Here is a 19,037-nt window from a genome sequence, read left to right on the forward strand (position 1 = left end):
GCTCCCTCTAATTCTCTCTCTTGCTCTCTTGCTCTCTTTCTCTTCTCTCAGAGGACCTGAGCCCTAGGACCATGCCTTAGGACTACCTGGCCTGATGACTCCTTGCTGTCCCATGTCCACATGGTCGTGCTGTTGCTCCAGTTACAACTGATCTGCCTGCGGCTATGGAACCCTGACCTGTTCACTGGACGTGTTACCTTGTCCCGGACCTGCTGTTTTTTTACTCTCTCTCTACCGCACGTGTGGTCTCTAACTCTGAATGATCGACTATGAAAAGCCACCTAACATTTACTCCTGAGGCGCTGACCTGTTGCACCCTCTACAACCACTGTGATTATTATTTTTATTTGACCCTGCTAGTCATCTATGAACGTTTAAACATCTTGGCCATGTACTGTTATAATCTCCACCCGGCACAGCCAGAAGAGGACTGGCCACCCCTCAGAGCCTAGTTCCTCTCTAGGTTTCTTCCTAGGTTCCTGCCTTTCTAGGGAGTTTTTCCTAGCCACCATGCTTCGACATCTGCATTGCCTGCTGTTTGGGGTTGTAGGCTGGGTTTCTGTATAGCACTTTGTGACATTGGCTGATGTAAAAGGGCTTTATAAATACATTTGATTATAAATAGATGTGATTGATTTTGCGCCAGCCATTACCACAAGCCCATCCTCCCCAATTATGGTGCTACCAACCACCTGTGAAAGAGACATATCTGTTGTTGTATTAGTCCTGAAGACCTGAACAGCAGTAGCATAAATCTCTCTCTAGTCATCTGTTATCTAAGAGACTTGCTGTGAAAATTCAGCAGCAGGGTAGGGGCATGCTGTAGGTTGGGGTGTGGACAGGGCAGAGGATGGTGTGACGCACATTCCCTTCCTCCTGCATAGCCGAAGCTGGTTGGGCTAAGCTAAGCTGCAAAGCTTGTACCAGTAAGCTGTAATTCATTAAGCTTGCAGGACAGGGCCGGGGTGAGTGCAGGGGTGGAAAGATGCTGAGTTTGCCTGCTTGTCCCCCCTCACTGCCCTGCTCCGTTTGCCTGCCCCCTCCTTCTCTTCTCTGCCCCCTCTCTCTCTTCTCTGCCCCCCTCCCTCTCTTATCTGCCCCCTCTCTCTCTTCTCTGCCCCCTCCCTCTCTTATCTGCCCCCTCTCTCTCTTCTCTGCCCCCCTCCCTCTCTTATCTGCCCCCTCTCTCTCTTCTCTGCCCCCTCCCTCTCTTATCTGCCCCCTCCCTCTCTTCTCTGCCCCCTCTCTCTCTTCTCTGCCCCCTCTCTCTCTTCTATGCCCCCTCCCTCTCTTCTCTGTCCCCTCTCTCTCTTCTCTGCCCCCTCTCTCTCTTCTCTGCCCCCTCTCTCTCTTCTATGCCCCCTCCCTCTCTTCTCTGTCCCCTCTCTCTCTTCTATGCCCCCTCTCTCTCTTCTCTGTCCCCTCTCTCTCTTCTCTGCCCCCTCCCTCTTCTCTGCCCCCTCTCTCTCTTCTCTGCCCCCTCCCTCTCCTCTGCCCCCTCTCTCTCTTCTCTGCCCCCTCCCTCTCTTCTCTGTCCCCTCTCTCTCTTCTCTGCCCCCTCCCTCTTCTCTGCCCCCTCTCTCTCTTCTCTGCCCCCTCTCTCTCTTCTCTGCCCCCTCTCTCTCTTCTCTGCCCCCTCCCTCTTCTCTGCCCCCTCTCTCTCTTCTCTGCCCCCTCTCTCTCTTCTCTGCCCCCTCTCTCTCTTCTCTGCCCCCTCTCTCTCTTCTCTGCCCCCTCCCTCTATTGTCTGTACCCCCTTCTCTTCTCTGCCCCCCTTCCCTGCCCCCCTCCCTCTCTTCTCTGCCCCCCTCTCTCTGCTCTGCGCCCTCCCTCTCTTCTCTGCTTGTCCCCCCTCACTGCCCTGCTCCGTTTGCCTGCCCCCTCCCTCTCTTCTCTGCCCCCCTCTCTCTGCTCTGCGCCCTCCCTCTCTTCTCTGCCCTCCCTCTGTTTGAAAGAATGAGTGCAGGGAACACAGAGGGGCCTTTCAGAGGATAACAAACTGCCACTCTCAGCATCTCTTAGTGCTTGTGCAATATTCAGCTCTTTCTTTCCAAAGCAGGTCTGCACTGCTCTGCCTACTGAGAGCTTGGCTAGCCTCTCTTTCAGCAGCTGCTTACCTCAAGTAACCTTAATCCATTCATACACAGTTTTCAACTCCTAACATATGCAATATCTTGGAACTTTCATTGCAAAGATAATGTATTTGAATTTGGACTATTGAACTACAATGCACTAAAACAGATGAACAAGAGTTGACTGTGCTTACAATATTCCTACAGGTTAAGGCATAGGACCAATCCACATTATTGAATTGAACAACCGTCTGAATGAATAAAAACTGCAGTACTTGGAATCAGGACCACCCACCTATAACCCAGATCCCTGCTCTGCTGCACCATGTGGAGGATGTAGGACTCTCTGCTGGTACCGGTCAGGCCTGGAAGCAGCAGGACGGTGGGCCGTGTGGCCGCGTTGGGGTGGGAGGCGCTGTCATCGTTGTCGAACCAATCCAGAGAGATCTGTCCTCCATCTTCTGCTCTAATGAGCTCACTGCAAAGAGTGGGTCAGATATAACAGTCAGGGCAGAAAAAGACCCCACTAAGTTACACACACACACTCTGCAAGTAGGCCTAGGTTCTACACTGTAGCTTCCTTACAATACCCACACACTCTGCAAGTAGGCCTAGGTTCTACACTGCAGCTTCCTTACAATACCCACACACTCTGCAAGTAGGCCTAGGTTCTACACTGCAACTTCCTTACAATACCCACACACTCTGCAAGTAGGCCTAGGTTCTACACTGCAGCTTCCTTACAATACCCACACACTCTGCAAGTAGGCCTAGGTTCTACACTGCAACTTCCTTACAATACCCACACACTCTGCAAGTAGGCCTAGGTTCTACACTGCAGCTTCCTTACAATACCCACACACTCTGCAAGTAGGCCTAGGTTCTACACTGCAGCTTCCTTACAATACCCACACACTCTGCAAGTAGGCCTAGGTTCTACACTGCAGCTTCCTTACAACATGTTCAGTAAAGCAGAAGCTCATTGCACAGAATGCAGAGGTTTTGTAAATACTCAACCTCCAAGGTTCTTACATATTATGCTTTGTGATTTAAAACAACAGAACTACAGAATCCATATAGGGACCAACAAGACAATAAATGACTATTGTTAATAATTCTATACAGTAAAGTATTAGATTTCATATATATCCTGTATAGATTGCATTAGATAGGGTATAGTATGTACACTGTACTGCACATGATATTGCTTTCTAACCAAACCTCAAATCAGGACACAGCAAAAAGGCATTGTTCTTTACTCAAATGTCCCTCTTCAGTTACAGGTACAACGATTACTACAGTGTGAACCCATCACCAACGTTACCTTTGCCAAAGGGAACGCAGTCTGGCACTAGTTGACAACCACTTAATTTCCCTAGCGATCAGCCTCTCAGGCTTCGTTTACACAGGCAGCCCAATTCAGATCTTTTTCCAATTATTTGTCATATCTGATACCAAAAAAAATGGAAGCTGATTTTTTTACTTCAAATTTATACTGCATCCATATGTGGATCTCAATCCTGATATAATTTGGATGATCCCTACTCAACCTGTCTGGACACTCAAATCCAATTTTTTGTCCTGAATGGATTTTTTTGCACATGACCTGCCTGTTCCCATGACAACCACCCCCCAAACGTAGGAACAGTGACATGAAATTAGCTTTGCATCTGTGTGCTACTTCAGATGCTACATCAGTGTGAATGTGCAAATCTGATATGGGTCACATGTAAAACTGAGGATGGACAGTGAGAAAAAAAGACCAGGCTACTCAGAAGCAGGGAAGGGCACGGATGGCGAAGAGGGAAGGGTGGTGGGGGGCGGAGAGCTCGCTGCAGCAGCAGTGGATTCTTATGGAGAATCAATTTCTAGTTTCCACAAGTCTAGGCCGTCAGCTGAGGTCAACAAATCCCAGTGCAATCCATCTCACGCCACCAACCCACCAAACGAGCGACCAGGCGACAACACCAACATGGCTGGCCCTGCGGCCCATGTACAGTATGTCTGTCTAATTGGAAGTGGAATGAAATTATAGAACCACACCAGCATTAAATCTGTACTTAAAGGCCAGAATGGGGCAGCCACTGGGGTTGTAGGCCATGCACCAATCTGGAGCTAGCTGGTCAGAGCATGCACCAATCAGGAGCGAGCCTGACCCACCGAATAGGAGGAGGAGGACAACTCTTTCAAATCCAATCAAAAAATTGCAAGATGTTATTTCAGGTGCAGCAAAATGCTTGTTTCTTTTTTTAATGTCACCTTTATTTACCAGGTAGGCTAGTTGAGAACAAGTTCTAATTTACAACTGCGACCTGGCCAAGATGAAGCAAAGCAGTGTGACACAAACAACAACACAGAGTTACACATGGAATAAACAAGCGTACAATCAATAACACAATAGAAAAAAAGAAAGTCTACATACAGTGTGTGCAAATGGCGTGAGGAGGTAAGGAAATAAATAGGCCATTATAGCGAAGTAATTACAATTTAGCAAATTAACACTGGAATGATAGATGTGCAGATGATGATGTGCAAGTAGAAATACTGGTGTTCAAAAGAGCAGAAAAATAAATAAAAAACAATATGGGGATGAGGTAGGTAGATTGCATGGGCTATTTACAGATGGGCTATGTACAGCTGCAGCGATCGGTTAGTTGCTCAGATAGCTGATTTTTAAAGTTAGTGGGGGAAATATAAGTCTCCAGCTTCAGCGATTTTTGCAAATCGTTCCAGTCATTGGCAGCAGAGAACTGGAAGGAAAGGCGGCCAAAGGAGGTGGCTTTGGGGATGACCAGTGAAATATACCTGCTGGTGCGTGTGCTAGGGGTGGGTGTTACTATCGTAACCAGTGAGCTGAGATAAGCCAGAGCTTTACCTAGCATAGACTTATAGATGACTTGGAGCCAGTGGGTCTGATGACAAATATGTAGCAAGGGCCAGCCGACTAGAGCATACAGGTCGCAGTGGTGGGTGGTTTATGGGGCTTTGGTGACAAAACAGATGGCACTGTGATAGACCGCATCCAGTTTTCTGAGTAGAGTGTTGGAGGCTATTTTGTAAATGACATCGCCGAAGTCGAGGATTGGTAGGATAGTCAGTTTTACGAGGGTATGTTTGGCGGCGTGAGTGAAGGAGGCTTTGTTGCGAAATATATTCTAGATTTTATTTTCGATTGGAGATGTTTAATATGAGTCTGGAAGGAGAGTTTACAGTCTAGCCAGACACCTATGTATTTGTAGTCGTCCACATATTCTAAGTCAGAACCGTCCAGAGTAGTGATGATAGTCAGGCGGGCGGGTGAGGGCAGCGAACGGTTGAAAAGCATGCATTTGGTTTTACTGGTGTTTAAGAGCAGTTGGAGGCCACGGATAGAGTGTTGTAAGGCATTGAAGCTCGTTTGGAGGTTTGTTAACACAGTGTCCAAAGAAGGGCCAGATGTATACAGAATGGTGTCGTGGAGGTGGATCAGGGAATCACCCGCAGCAAGAGTGACATCGTTGATACAGAGAAAAGAGTCGGCCCAAGAATTGAACCCTGTGGTACCCCATAGAGACTGCCAGAGGTCCGGACAACAGGCCCTTCGATTTGACACACTGAACTCTTTCTGAGAAGTAGTTGGTGAACCAGGCGAGGCAGTCATTTGAGAAACCAAGGCTGTTGAGTCTGCCAATAAGAATACGGTGATTGACAGAGTCGGAAGCCTTGGCCAGGTCGATGAAGACAGCTGCACAGTCCTTTCTTTTATCGATGGCGGTTATGATATCGTTTAGGACCTTGAGCGTGGTTGAGGTGCACCCGTAACCAGCTCGGAAACCAGATTGCATAGCAGAGAAGGTACGGTGGGATTCGAAATGATCAGTGATCTGTTTATTAACTTGGCTTTCGAAGACTTTAACTTTAACAGTTTGGGTCTAGAGTATCACCCCCTTTGAAGAGGGGGATGACCACGGCAGCTTTCCAATCTTTAGGGCTCTCGGACGATACGAAAGAGAGGTTGAACAGACTGGTATTAGGGCTTGCAACAATGGCGGCGGACAATTTTTGAAAGAGAGGGTCCAGATTGTCCAGCCCTGCTGATTTGTACAGGTCCAGGTTTTGCAGCTCTTTCAGAACTTCTGATATCTGGATTTGAGTGAAGGAGAAGCTGGGGTGGCTTGGGCAAGTAGCTGTGGGAGGTGTGGAGCTGTTGGCCGGGGTTGGGGTAGCCAGGAGTAAAGCATTGCCAGCCGTAGAGAAATTATTATTGAAATTCTCGATTATCGTGGATCTATCGGTGGTGACAGTATTACCTAGCATCAGTGCAGTGGGCAGCTCGGAGGAGGTGCTCTTATTCTCCATGGACTTTACAGTGTCCCAGAACGTTTTGGAGTTAGAGCTACAGGATGCACATTTCTGTTTGAAAAGGCTAGCCTTTGCTTTCCTGACTGACTGTGTGTATTGGTTCCGGACTTCCCTGAAAAGTTGCATATTGGGGGGACTATTCAATGCTAGTGCAGTCGGCCACAGGATGTTTTTATGCTGGTCGAGGGCAGTCAGGTCTGGAGTGAACCAAGTTTTTGAAAGGGGCATGCTTATTTAAGATGGTGAGGTTTCTAGCTCCAACAGTGCAGGGAACAGTGCAGGGAACTCTTTTATAGACATGATAATCCCTGGATAGTGGAGGTCTTTTCTTCCCTTAGGACTAATAATCTCCTACAAATGTCATCGTGTAAACACACACTGTCACACTGGTATAAAGGATTTGAAGACAGGTGCTGCAGGAATACACAATAGGGGTTTTAATACACCCAAAACAAACACATGTACAAAAACACTGGGCTGTACCCAAACAAAAGAGCGAGGGTAAACCTCACTGAACGACACCCGTAATACACAATATATAAAGCACGCAGCATAACAGCTGCACCAATGCATAGGCACTCACACGACCAACGGGCATGGAAACAATAACCGACAAAGACAGAGGGAACAGAGGGCACGCATATAACATACTAATCAGGGGAAATGGGAACCAGGTGTGTGTAATCAGACAAGACAGTCCAGGGTTGATGATAATGAATCCCTTTCAGTGAAGCCTAGAAAGCCGGTGACGTAGACCTCCGGGACTGGTGAACAGAATGGGTATCAGTACCGGGGGAATCCGTGACACACACACATGCGCACACACACACACACACACACTGGCTTTGATCTGAGACAGGTGGTGGGTAAGACCCGCCTGCTGCAAAGGTGCATTGTGGTATTTGGGAAACATGTAGCTGCTTTATTGGACAACGGTCAGACAAAGGCTAAGGGAAGTGGAATGCCCTTGGCACTAAATAAAATCACATTTTATTTGTCACATGCTTCATAAACAACAGGTGTAGACTAACAGTGAAATGCTTACTGATGGGTCCTTTTCCAACAATGCAGAGTTAAAGATAAAGACAATAATAATACAAATTTAAAAAATAGAAATAGTGACACGGGAAACTAGGACATTCTTTTAATACACTGTCATTTAATACACTGACATACTGTACGTACAGTGGGGAGAACAAGTATTTGATACACTGCCGATTATGCAGGTTTTCCTACTTACAAAGCATGTAGAGGTCTGTAATTGTTATCATAGGTACACTTCAACTGTGAGAGACGGAATCTAAAAAAAATCCAGAAAATCACATTGCATGATTTTTAAGTAATTAATTAGCTTTTTATTGCATGACATAAGTATTTGATCACCTACCAACCAGTAAGAATTCTCACAGACCTGTTAGTTTTTCTTTAAGAAGCCCTCCTGTTCTCCACTCATTACCTGTATTAACTGCACCTGTTTGAACTCGTTACCTGTATAAAAGACACCTGTCCACACACTCAATCAAACAGACTCCAACCTCTCCACAATGGCCAAGACCAGAGAGCTGTGTAAGGACATCAGGGATACAATTGTAGACCTGCACAAGACTGGGATGGGCTACAGGACAATAGGCAAGCAGCTTGGTGAGAAGGCAACAACTGTTGGCGCAATTATTAGAAAATGGAAGAAGGTCAAGATGACGGTCAACCACCCTCGGTCTGGGGCTCCATGCAAGATCTCACCTCGTGGGGCATCAATGATCATGAGGAAGGTGAGGGATCAGCCCAGAACTACACAGCAGGACCTGGTCAATGACCTGAAGAGAGCTGGGACCACAGTCTCAAAGAATTAGTAACACACTACGTTAGTAACACACTACGCCGTCATGGATTAAAATCCTGCAGCGCACGCAAGGCCCCCTGCTCAAGCCAGCGCATGTCCAGGCCCGTCTGAAGTTTGCCAATGACCATCTGGATGATCCAGAGGAGGAATGGGAGAAGGTCATGTGGTCTGATGAGACAAAAATAGAGCATTTTGGTCTAAACTCCACTCGCCGTGTTTGGAGGAAGAAGAAGGATGAGTACAACCCCAAGAACACCATCCCAACCGTGAAGCATGGAGGTGGAAACATCATTCTTTGGGGATGCTTTTCTGCAAAGGGGACAGGACGACTGCACCGTATTGAGGGGAGGATGGATGGGGCCATGTATCGCCAGATCTTGGCCAACAACCTCCTTCCCTCAGTAAGAGCATTGAAGATGGGTCGTGGCTGGGTCTTCTAGCATGACAACGACCCGAAACACACAGCCAGGGCAACTAAGGAGTGGCTCCTTGCTGCAGTGTGTGCAAACCTGGTCAAGAACTACAGGAAACATATGATCTCTGAAATTGCAAATAAAGGTTTCTGTGCCAAATATTAAGTTCTGCTTTTCTGATGTATCAAATACTTATGTCATGCAATAAAATGCAAATAAATTGGCCTCCCGGGTGGCGCAGTGGTGAAGGGCACTGTCATGGCCAGGACAATAATGATAGACGGCCTATAGTCAGGCTAACATCCCCTTCTGTGGTTAGTTACCTATAGTGCCACTTTCAGCAACGGTAGTAGAGACTATTGTTTTGTTGTCATAATTTGATCGGTGTTATCAGTTACTGTATTTATGTAGGTTGTCCACTAAGGAGCAAAGTCATCATCAACTTCAATGGCCAACCAAGATGGAGAGTAGGCCTGCTTCTGAAATAAATTAAGTATTTATTATGGATTCCCATTACTTCCTGCCAAGGCAGAAGCTACTCTTCCTGGGGTCCTGGAAGATTAAGGCAGTCATACAGTTTTAAAAACATTACAATACAGTCATTACATTCATCTCTATTAGTCTTTATACCAGGCGGTGTCAGAGGAAGGCTCTAAAAATGGTCCAAGACCACCCCAGCCATAGACTGTTCTCTCTGCTACCGCACGGCAAACGGTACCGGAGTGCCAAGTATAGGTCCAAAAGGCTTCTTAACAGCTTCTACCCCCAAGCCATAAGACTCCTGAACAGCTAATCAAATAGCTACCCAGACTATTTGCATTGTCCCCCCCCCCCCCTCTTTTACACTGCTGCTACTCTCTGTTCATCTATGCATAGTCACTTTAACTCTACCTTCATGTACATATTACCTCAATTTCCTCGACTAACCTGTGCCCCCGCACATTGACTCTGTACCGGTACCCCCTGTATATAGTCTCGCAAGTGTTATTTTACTGCTGCTCTTTAATTATTTTTTACTAATCTATTTTTCTTAAAACTGCATTGTTGGTTCAGGGCTTGTAAGTAAGCATTTTACTGTAAGGTAAACGACACAGGACGATAGACGTAATACACAACATAGGCGTTATCAGTAATATGTGGCGTTCGTTCCAAAGGCGCCTCATCCGGTCCCAGCTCCGGTCCCAGCTCCGGTCCCAGCTCCGGTCCCAGCTCTGGTCCCAGCTCCGGTCCCAGCTTTCTCTTAATGTTGCGCAAAATAAAATCCACTAAAGTGCTCATCTGCTCCGGCCCTACAGAACCATATCTCAAGGCCTACTGGTGGTATTCGGCGCATGTGACAAATAACATTTGATTTGATGTGATTACAGAATTCACAACACACTAAGTGTGTGCCCTCAGGCCCATACTCCACTGCCACATATCTACAACACAAAATGTATGTGTACGTGTGTGTGTAAGTTATCATGTGTGTGTATGCATTTGTCTGTGCCCATGTTTGTGTTGCTTCACAGTCCCCGTTGTTCCATAAGGTGTATTTTTATCTGTTTTTTAAATCTGATTCTACTGCTTGCATCAGTTACCTGATGTGGAATAGAGTTCCATGTAATCATGGCTCGATGTAGTACTGTGCGCTTCCCATAGTCTGTTCTGGACTTGGGGACTGTGAAGAGACCTCTGGTGGTATGTCTTGTAGGATATGCATGGGTGTCTGAGCTGTGTGCTAGTCGTTTAAACAGACAGCTCGGTGCATTCAACATTCAACAACCTCTCATAAATACAAGTAGCGATGAAGCCAATCTCTCCTCTACTTTGAGCCAGGAGAGACTGACATGCATATAGATACTGTATTTGGACAGTAAATCTGATCGAACCACTAGGCTATTTCCTACTAATTTCAGTTCTGTGGCATATACTGTACACTAACTACCCACAACCCCTTTTAATTAATTTCAATCCACCTAATGCATGCAGGAGGCCTGGGACACCCTGGCCATTAATCTCTAACAGAATGCACTAAAGAAGCCCGGGTGGCCTGAGCCAATACCATCACACAAAAGACTCTTTTCACCTTTCTGCTGCTAAGTCTTGGCTAAGAACAAGACGCAGGACATTTGTTTCACGTTGTTAAACCTGAATGAAAGGAATCAAAGAACGGGCACATTTCAGTACTTAGATGATCAAACCAACTGCCTTAATGCCTTAAAGCCTAATAATAAAACAATCAAAAGGAAGTAAGTTAAAGCCTGTTCCCAATACGGCAGGGAATTTTCTATTACTTTACTGTATGTCGCCATGGCTGCTGTCTATGTTGAAAACTGACCAATTGCGTTTGATGGTGAACCATTATTTTATTTTTTTACCTTGATCAACCATGTGACCTGACCAGGAAAAACATAGGGCCTTAGTTCCCATACCCTTTAACCAGGGCCGGACTAAGCACCTACCTCCCGGAAGTCCCCCAGCTAACTTCCTGCATTTCAACAGATTTTACCATTTGGCAGAGAGAAAAAAATGAAGTTTTATAATACTATTCTACACATATTGTCATGAGGCTGAGAGAAAATTTTCCAGTTTTAAAGCAAATGTCCTGCTATTCTACACATTTTTTCACAAGGCTGAGAGAAAATGTTGCAGTTTAAAGATTTTGCCACTGCTTATGACGTCTTCATATGGTATTTGGGTTCTGGGGACCTGGGGCATGTGCCCTGCATGCCCGTTTGGTAATCCGGCCCTGCCTTTAACTAGGGCCCAGAGTTTTTCCTTGACAGGTCACCTGCCCAGAAAGAACTCAGGGCACTAACTAACCATGCGACATTACCTAACCTAAGGATAGCAAGTGTGTTGGCTACTAGTGGTAACTGGTGATGAGTGGATAACGTCCGCTGCAGGAAGTGGATTAACTAGTCACTAGGCCAAATGACCCTTGAACTTTGCCACACATTGAGCGAACATGAAGAACAGGTCTGAGCAGAGCCCAACAAGGCTTAAAATACTTGAAATACATACAGTGTTCTTTTTGGTAAACAGGACATGTATAACGTGCAGGTGTATTTTGAAACCAACACCATGCAACAGGCTTATCTCTTATCAGACATAAACACCATGATTTTAAACCCATTTCTCCAGTTTAATTCCAGTTCACCCAGTTTCATTTCACCATCACACCAGGGAAACCCTCCCCCTTAACATGCTGAAGATCTTCTCAGTAATATCTATTCATTTTTAGATAGTTGTTTCAACACTGGACAGAGATACAACTTATTATAGTGTTTATACAATAATACTGTTACCATCACGTCTGATCCTATAAAAGTCTTACTTTCTGTAGCTGACACCCGGTTTAGCCGTGACGAAGGGCCTAAGCACCGTCTGGATCCGGCTCTCCCAGCACCAGAAGGTGGGGTAGTAGATCTCTGACACCACGGGACATTGGTCCCGCAGGAACTGGTAGAACTTCTTTCCACCAGAAATCAGTTGGGGCTTCTGCAATACAAGACATGAACAGTGTGAGTCAGTGATGTGGCTTTCCAATAATGACGTTGGCTCATAGCTTGTGTAGAGAAAGAGATATGGACCATGAGGATTGAAAAGATACATCACATACGTTTCAAGATTCAAAGATGTTTTAATTTGTGATTTAAACTATTTTGGGTGAAACTATTTCAAACATCAAATGGTTTTAATCAGATCTGTGCCAAGTGAAAGAGAAATGCTTGTGCTCTTTCTCTTATACCAATTTAAATGGCAAAATGTATACTACTGATGACAATCTCTTGAAAACAGTTCTTATACTTCATCATCATTCACCATCTACATAACCCCTCTCTTACAGTACCCATATAGTGCAGCCTCTTCACTGAAATCATGTGATATATATAATTCTCTGTCTTGCACTTTCATAAATGACATGTCAACAGAAGTCATATTTCCATATGGTTTATTTTCTGATGGTGCAACCTTTCTGTAACATTCCAAACAAACTATCTCCACAACTACAGTGTAATTATAATGCACTATCAAGACTGGAATCTCAATATGATATTGCTCTACTTTTAGTCTAGCGGACTGTGTAAAATGTCAGAAAATATTAAATGTTATAGTTATAGAGTTAGAGTTATAGAGACATTCTGCAATCACTAGTGATGGAAAGGAAGGAGACTGGTAATGAGGATACAGTGACAGACACAGTGATAGGCTGTGTTGTAACTGGGATTATATGAGGTCACCACCATATCAAATCAAACATATCTGTCAGAGCATAGAGACCTTTCATCTCTGAATTTAAGTATAACGAATAATAGAATGCATGACCCCTTCTAACATGTTTTTATATAATCTAACATTAGCCTAATGGTATGTAGCCTAGGCCTATGTGTTTAATTATTGGGGCAAATTGAATATCGGGGGAAAAAAACATTCATTTGTGACTATGCAGTAGGCTACACTGCATACAGATGTTTGACAGCTTGTATAACAATAGTCTATACCCAGCCTTTTAAGACTAAAAAATATATACAGCCTAAATGGCAATTTAACATTTGTATATCCGTAGGCCTTGTACAAATCTTGAAATGTCACATTTAGTCTAAAGAAAATACGACACCATTTTATTGAAAGATGTCATATCACATGTGCAGTACCGTTGACGCTCGTAGGCTACTGAAATAATCAGCCTCCTCAGCAAACCATCCAGCTGCTGAGCCGGTTTGATGCGCAAAAGCGCCAGCGATATCCTCCATCATAATAACCTTTATGGCACCTTTTAATAAGACAATTGCCCGTTACAATGTATCCCTTTCTATTAAATAATGATTCTTTAAAGCAGCCTCTGTGACCCCTACCTTCGCGACAGAGATCAAGTAGTAGTAGGCATAAGCTGCGCTGAAGCCGAGCACCAGTGACAGTACTCCAGATCCAAAAAGCCCAACTTTCACTTGATTTTCCAGATAAAGTGACAGGTCCCTTGTCAAAACATTAAAATTGAAGTCCAGTGAGATCATTGCCAGGTCCCTCTTATGTCGCGCTCTTCAGGTATAGCGGCCAGGATCGAATGAAAACCTCTGCTGCTCAGGAATGGATGCATGCACTAACGTTCAGCAATGTGCAGAGAAGGGGAGAGTCAAGGGAAAGGGAGCGATATATTTAGAGGCAGACGATGGCGCTCTTTGATCGGCCTGCACTGAGCTGTAGCAGACTTAATTGTAGGCTTTCATAACGCTTGCAGTGGATGCAGCCTAAATTGCATTGGGGATAGTCAAGGTTGTGTCACATCACTGCGACTGGAATTATGCAGGGCCATGAGCCATATGGAAATCTTGGCCTGAGCAAAAATGTGTCTAGCACACAGCTCGGAAACCCATGAATACCCTACAAGACATGCCACCAGAGGTTTCTTCACAATCCCCATGTCCATTACATACTATGGGAGGTAACTGATGCAAGCAGTAGAATCAGATTTAAAACCAGATAAAAATACACCTTATGGAACAGCGGGACTATGAAGAGACACACACAGGTACAGACACACAAATACACAAACAAACTCTAGCACACTCACTCTACATACACTTACGTTGTAATATTGTTGTATGGTGGTATTATCAGTGACTCATCATTCAGGGAAGGTGAGGCAAAGGCCCACCTGTTTTTATCCCCACCTGGTTAGCCCCCCCAAAATGTTATACATTAAAAAGGTATATACATATTTTTTGTGTGTGCCTGTTTTGCATGTTATTTGTGTCACATATCAGTTTGTAAACAATGTAAAAACACATTTTTTTAGAGAATAAATCCACATACAAACATGGTCTCTTTCTTTCTCCACAATGAAGGTGTTTCAGCCTAGCTCAATGCTTTCTGTGGTGGAGGGGCAGCCAGCGGAAAATACAGAGCACAGGCGTTGGTAATGTTCTCTAGTTGTGCAGTGATTGTCTCAGTGTTCTGTCACTCATGGGGACACTATGTCACCGCAGAATCTACAGGGCCGGTTTGATGCGCAAAAGCGCCAGCGATATCCTCCATCATAATAACCTTTATGGCACCTTTTAATAATTGCCCGTTACAATGTAGCCATAGATTTACATTAGAAGAAGGCTCAATATCATTGGCCACAGCAAAAATGATGTAAAATCTCACATTATATCTACTGTAGCTGTGATTGGGGCGGTAGGGTAGCCTAGTGGTTAGAGCTGTTGGACTAGTAACCGGAAGGTTGCATGATTGACAGCATGGCCAATTTATTCAAACTTTTCTGGCCCATGGTGTGTGAATGTTTATCCTTTCAAGCTGTTGTTTTAAATCCTTAAACCCAGACTTGGACTACACACCATCTCCACCGAAGCGAAATAGTGATTGCTTTGCACTGATTCCTTCCAAACCACTTCTGACTTGTTGTGTAATATTTATGTCCGATGAGCATCGATAATTTTATCTATAAATTCAGCAAGATGTTGAGGCCTTAACTTTAGACTTTAAGGTACCACCGAGCGAGAGAGAGAGACTCGGTTTGCCTACCATTTGAAGTATTTTATTAGACCTATTATGTGGTCTAAAAGGAAGGAAAATACAATCATGGAGATCCACTTTTATATACAATATATCGATTCACAGACAGACAGCACATTGCGCGAACAAAACAACCCTTGCAATATCAACTGGAATTACATGGGTCTATTTCTGAACTTTTTGTTTAAAACATATATTTGCATGGGAAGAGACTTGTCACTGGAAAACAAGGTTACAGTCCCAACAACATTAGATAGTATCTCTCATCAAGAATGTTTTGTCATCACACTTTGTTATCAAAGTCTGGCATTCTCTGAATTTATGGTGCTTTACAACTGGGAACTCTGAAAAAAATAAGGTTGAATCATGATGTCAGTGATCTTCAGGTTGGAGCTCAAGAAAGAGGCTCGAGGTCCCGACATGGAATTCCGAATTGGATGACCGTTCAAAACGTAAATTCCTGGTCGGAGCTTGTTTTTTTCAGAGTTCCTGGTAGTCTTGAACTCACTCACTCAGTTTCCATTTGTTTTGAATGCGGCAGAAGTCATGGACCATCTGCACACACAAACAACAGTCACCCACGAAGCATTGTTACCCATCGCTCCACAAAAACTGCAGCCCTTGCAGAGCAAGGGGAACAACTACTTCAAGGTCTCAGAGCAAGTGACGTCACCGATTGAAACACTATTTAGCGCGCACCACCGCTAATTAAGCTAGCAGTTTCACATCCGTTACACTAGCAGTGGTAAGGATTTACTCCATGGTGCTGAAAGTTTGTGGGAACCGTTTGTCACCGTTATAGTGCAATTAATGCATTGTTTAGTGTTGTGTTGTGTAGTGGCTTTGCTGGCATACATCAACAACAACAAAAATGAGTTTGCCTCAACAAGATTTACATGCTAAAATCGCCCCTGGGTATTATACATTTTGTATTGTTATCAGGTTTCAGGACAAGACCCAGGTTTCAAGACAAGACCCAGGGCAGGCAAAACAACAGGTCAGTAATCCAGATCAGGTCAGTAAAACAGAGGTCAGTAATCCAGATCAGAGTCCATAAAATACAAAACGGCAGGCAGTCTCGGGGTCAGGGCAGGCAGAGGTCAATAATCCAGGGTGGTGTGACAAGGTACAGAACGGCAGGCTCAGGGCAGGCAGAATGGTCAAAACCGGGAAAACTAGAAAACAGGAACTAGAAAAAGACAGGCGCAAGGGGAAAACTGGTAGTTTTGACGAACAAAACGAACTGGTAACAGATAAACAGAGAACACAGGTATAAATACACTGGGGGTAATGGGGAAGATGGGCGACACCTGGAGGGGGGTGAAGACAAACACAAAGACAGGTGAAACAGATCAGGGTGTGACAATTGTAGGTATGTAGTGGTGTAATAATGTTGTATGATGTACTGTTTTATCTTTTGTCTTATGTGTAATGTAATTGCCTTAATGTGTTTAGACCCCAGGAAGAGTAGCTGCCTTGGCAGAAGCTAATGGAGATCCTTAATAAATATAAATACAAATAATGGTCTATCATATTCTTTGGAAATCCATTAACATTTAGGAGATCCTTTAGTCCAGTAAGTCTTTACAGTAAATGAATTAGATCTAATCAGTGTGCACATAGCCTGCCTAATGCACCTTCACATTCAGTCTAAATCCCTGATCTTATCACAATCATTCAGATCAGAGATATCTTAGAGAGAAAGAAAGGAAGGATACTTTAAATAAGGGCCACAGGAAAACCAGTTGTTTTCCTAAATAGGTTGTGAGTACATTATCCCAGGGAAGCAAATATATTGAGATATATCATAGGCTACAGGTCACTGGAATATAATAGAATATAACACAATAGAATACAATAGAAAATATGTTGCTCAAAACACCAAAAACAATCAAACAATAGGCCTATGATCAATGTTTTACAACAGGATATATGTTTCTGCACACATAGCAGTGTCATGCCCTGACCATAGAGAGCCCTTGTTTCTCTATGGTGTAGTAGGTCAGGGCGTGACTAGGGGGTATTCTAGTTTAAAATGTCTATGTTGTGTTCTAGTTTATATTTTCTATGTTGGTGTTTTGTATGATTCCCAATTAGAGGCAGCTGGTAGTCGTTGTCTCTAATTGGGGATCATATTTAAGTAGATATTTCTCCCACCTGTGTTTGTGGGATATTGTTTTGTGTATTTACACCACACAGTCACGTTTAGTTGTTTTATTGTTTTTGCTTTAAGTTTCACTTTGCAATAAATATGTGGGACTCAACATCTGCTGTGCCTTGGTCCCGTTCTTTCGACAACTGTGACAAACAGCCTAAAGTAGCTTGTGGGCTTACATTTCTTTGCTTGTTCCCTATGCACCTGCTTCCACTTCACACACACACACATATAGGCCTAAATGAATGCAAACCCCAAATCATCAAGGGCTAGCCTATTTGCATGTGCATATCATAGGTCCATGGAATGTAGACTATAGTCCATACGCCTAGGATGTGTACTTGCAAATAGCCCTTGATGATTTGGGTAGGGTGACCACAAGTCCCACATTTTGGCCCTTTGCCCCACGTCCTACAACCAAAACAATTAGCTTGTGCATTTTAGCAATAAATTCAAACACCACCAATTTAGAAAAAAAAAGTTGATTTGTCCCCTAACCCTACTGCAGCCACGTTGCACTAATGAATATATATATATATACAGTACCGGTCAAAAGTTTGGACACCTACTCATTCAAGGGTTTTTCTTTATTGTTACTATTTTCTACATTGTAGAACAATAGTGAAGTCATCAAAACTATGAAATAACACATATGGAATCATGTAGTAACCAAAAAACTGTTAAACAAATCATAGCATATTTTATATTTGAGGATCTTGACGACAGCTTTGCACACTCTTGGCAAAGAGTGGCTACTTTGAAGAATCTAAAATCTAAACTATATTTTCATTTATTTAACACTTTTTAAGTTACTAAATGAGTCCATATTTGTTCTTTCATAGTTGTGATGTCTTCATTATTATTCTACAATGTAGAACATGTCCACAACTGTGACATGACATGTGTGGCATATCAAGACAGCATGATCATTACACAGGTGCAGCTTATGCTGGGGACAATAAACACCCTCTCTAAAATGTGTAGTTTTGTCACACAACACAATGTCTCAAGTTTTGAGGGAGTGTGCAATTGGCATGCTGACTGCAGGAATGTCCACCAGAGCTGTTGCCAGAGAATTGAATGTCCATTTCTCTACCATAAGCCACCTCCAACATCGTTTTAGAGAATTTGGTAGCATGTCCAACCGGCCTCACAACCGCAGACCACATGTAGGACATTGTGTGGGCGAGCGGTTTGCTGATGTCAACGTTGTGAAGAGAGCGTCCCATGGTGGCGGGTGGGTTATAGTATGGGCAGTCATAAGTTATGAACAACAAACACAATTGCATTTTATCAATGGCTATTTGAATGCACAGAGATACCGTGACGAGATCCTGAGGCCATTGTCATGCCATTTATCCGCCACCATCACATCATGTTTCAGCATGATAATGCACAGCCCCATGTCACAAGGATCTGTACACAATTCCTGGAAGCTAAAAATGTCCTAGTTCTTCCATGGCCTGCATACTCACCAGACATGTCACCTATTGACCATGTTTGGGATGCTCTGGATCGACGTGTATTGGCGTGTTCCAGTTCCCGCCAATATCTAGCAACTTCGCACAGCCAATGAAGAGGAGTGGGACAACTTTCCATAGGCCACAATCAACAGACTGATCAACTCTATGCGAAGGAAATGTGTGGTTCAGCATGAGGCAAATGGTGGTCACACCAGATACTGACTGGTTTTCTGATCCACGCTCCTAACT

The 19,037-nt window shown here is 44.1% G+C and overlaps 1 protein-coding gene across 1 annotated transcript in view; it reads right to left on the reverse strand.

Annotated features, from left to right (window-relative positions):
* Nucleotides 1-13,795, reverse strand: part of LOC110530506 (phospholipase ABHD3) — a 38,587-nt gene extending 24,792 nt beyond the window's left edge. The window contains exons 1-3 of the mRNA XM_021613649.3: nt 13,508-13,795; nt 11,986-12,149; nt 2,368-2,550 (exon numbers count right to left, since the gene is read on the reverse strand). Coding sequence (XP_021469324.1) covers nt 2,368-2,550; nt 11,986-12,149; nt 13,508-13,666 — 506 coding nt within the window. The 5' untranslated portion in view covers nt 13,667-13,795. The remainder of the gene's footprint in view (nt 1-2,367; nt 2,551-11,985; nt 12,150-13,507) is intronic.
* Between the last annotated feature and the right edge of the window lie 5,242 nt (nt 13,796-19,037).

Source organism: Oncorhynchus mykiss, chromosome 8 (assembly GCF_057628025.1).
Source record: "Oncorhynchus mykiss isolate SJ-2025 chromosome 8, ASM5762802v1, whole genome shotgun sequence".
In the NCBI taxonomy this organism is placed as follows: Eukaryota; Metazoa; Chordata; class Actinopteri; order Salmoniformes; family Salmonidae; genus Oncorhynchus; species Oncorhynchus mykiss.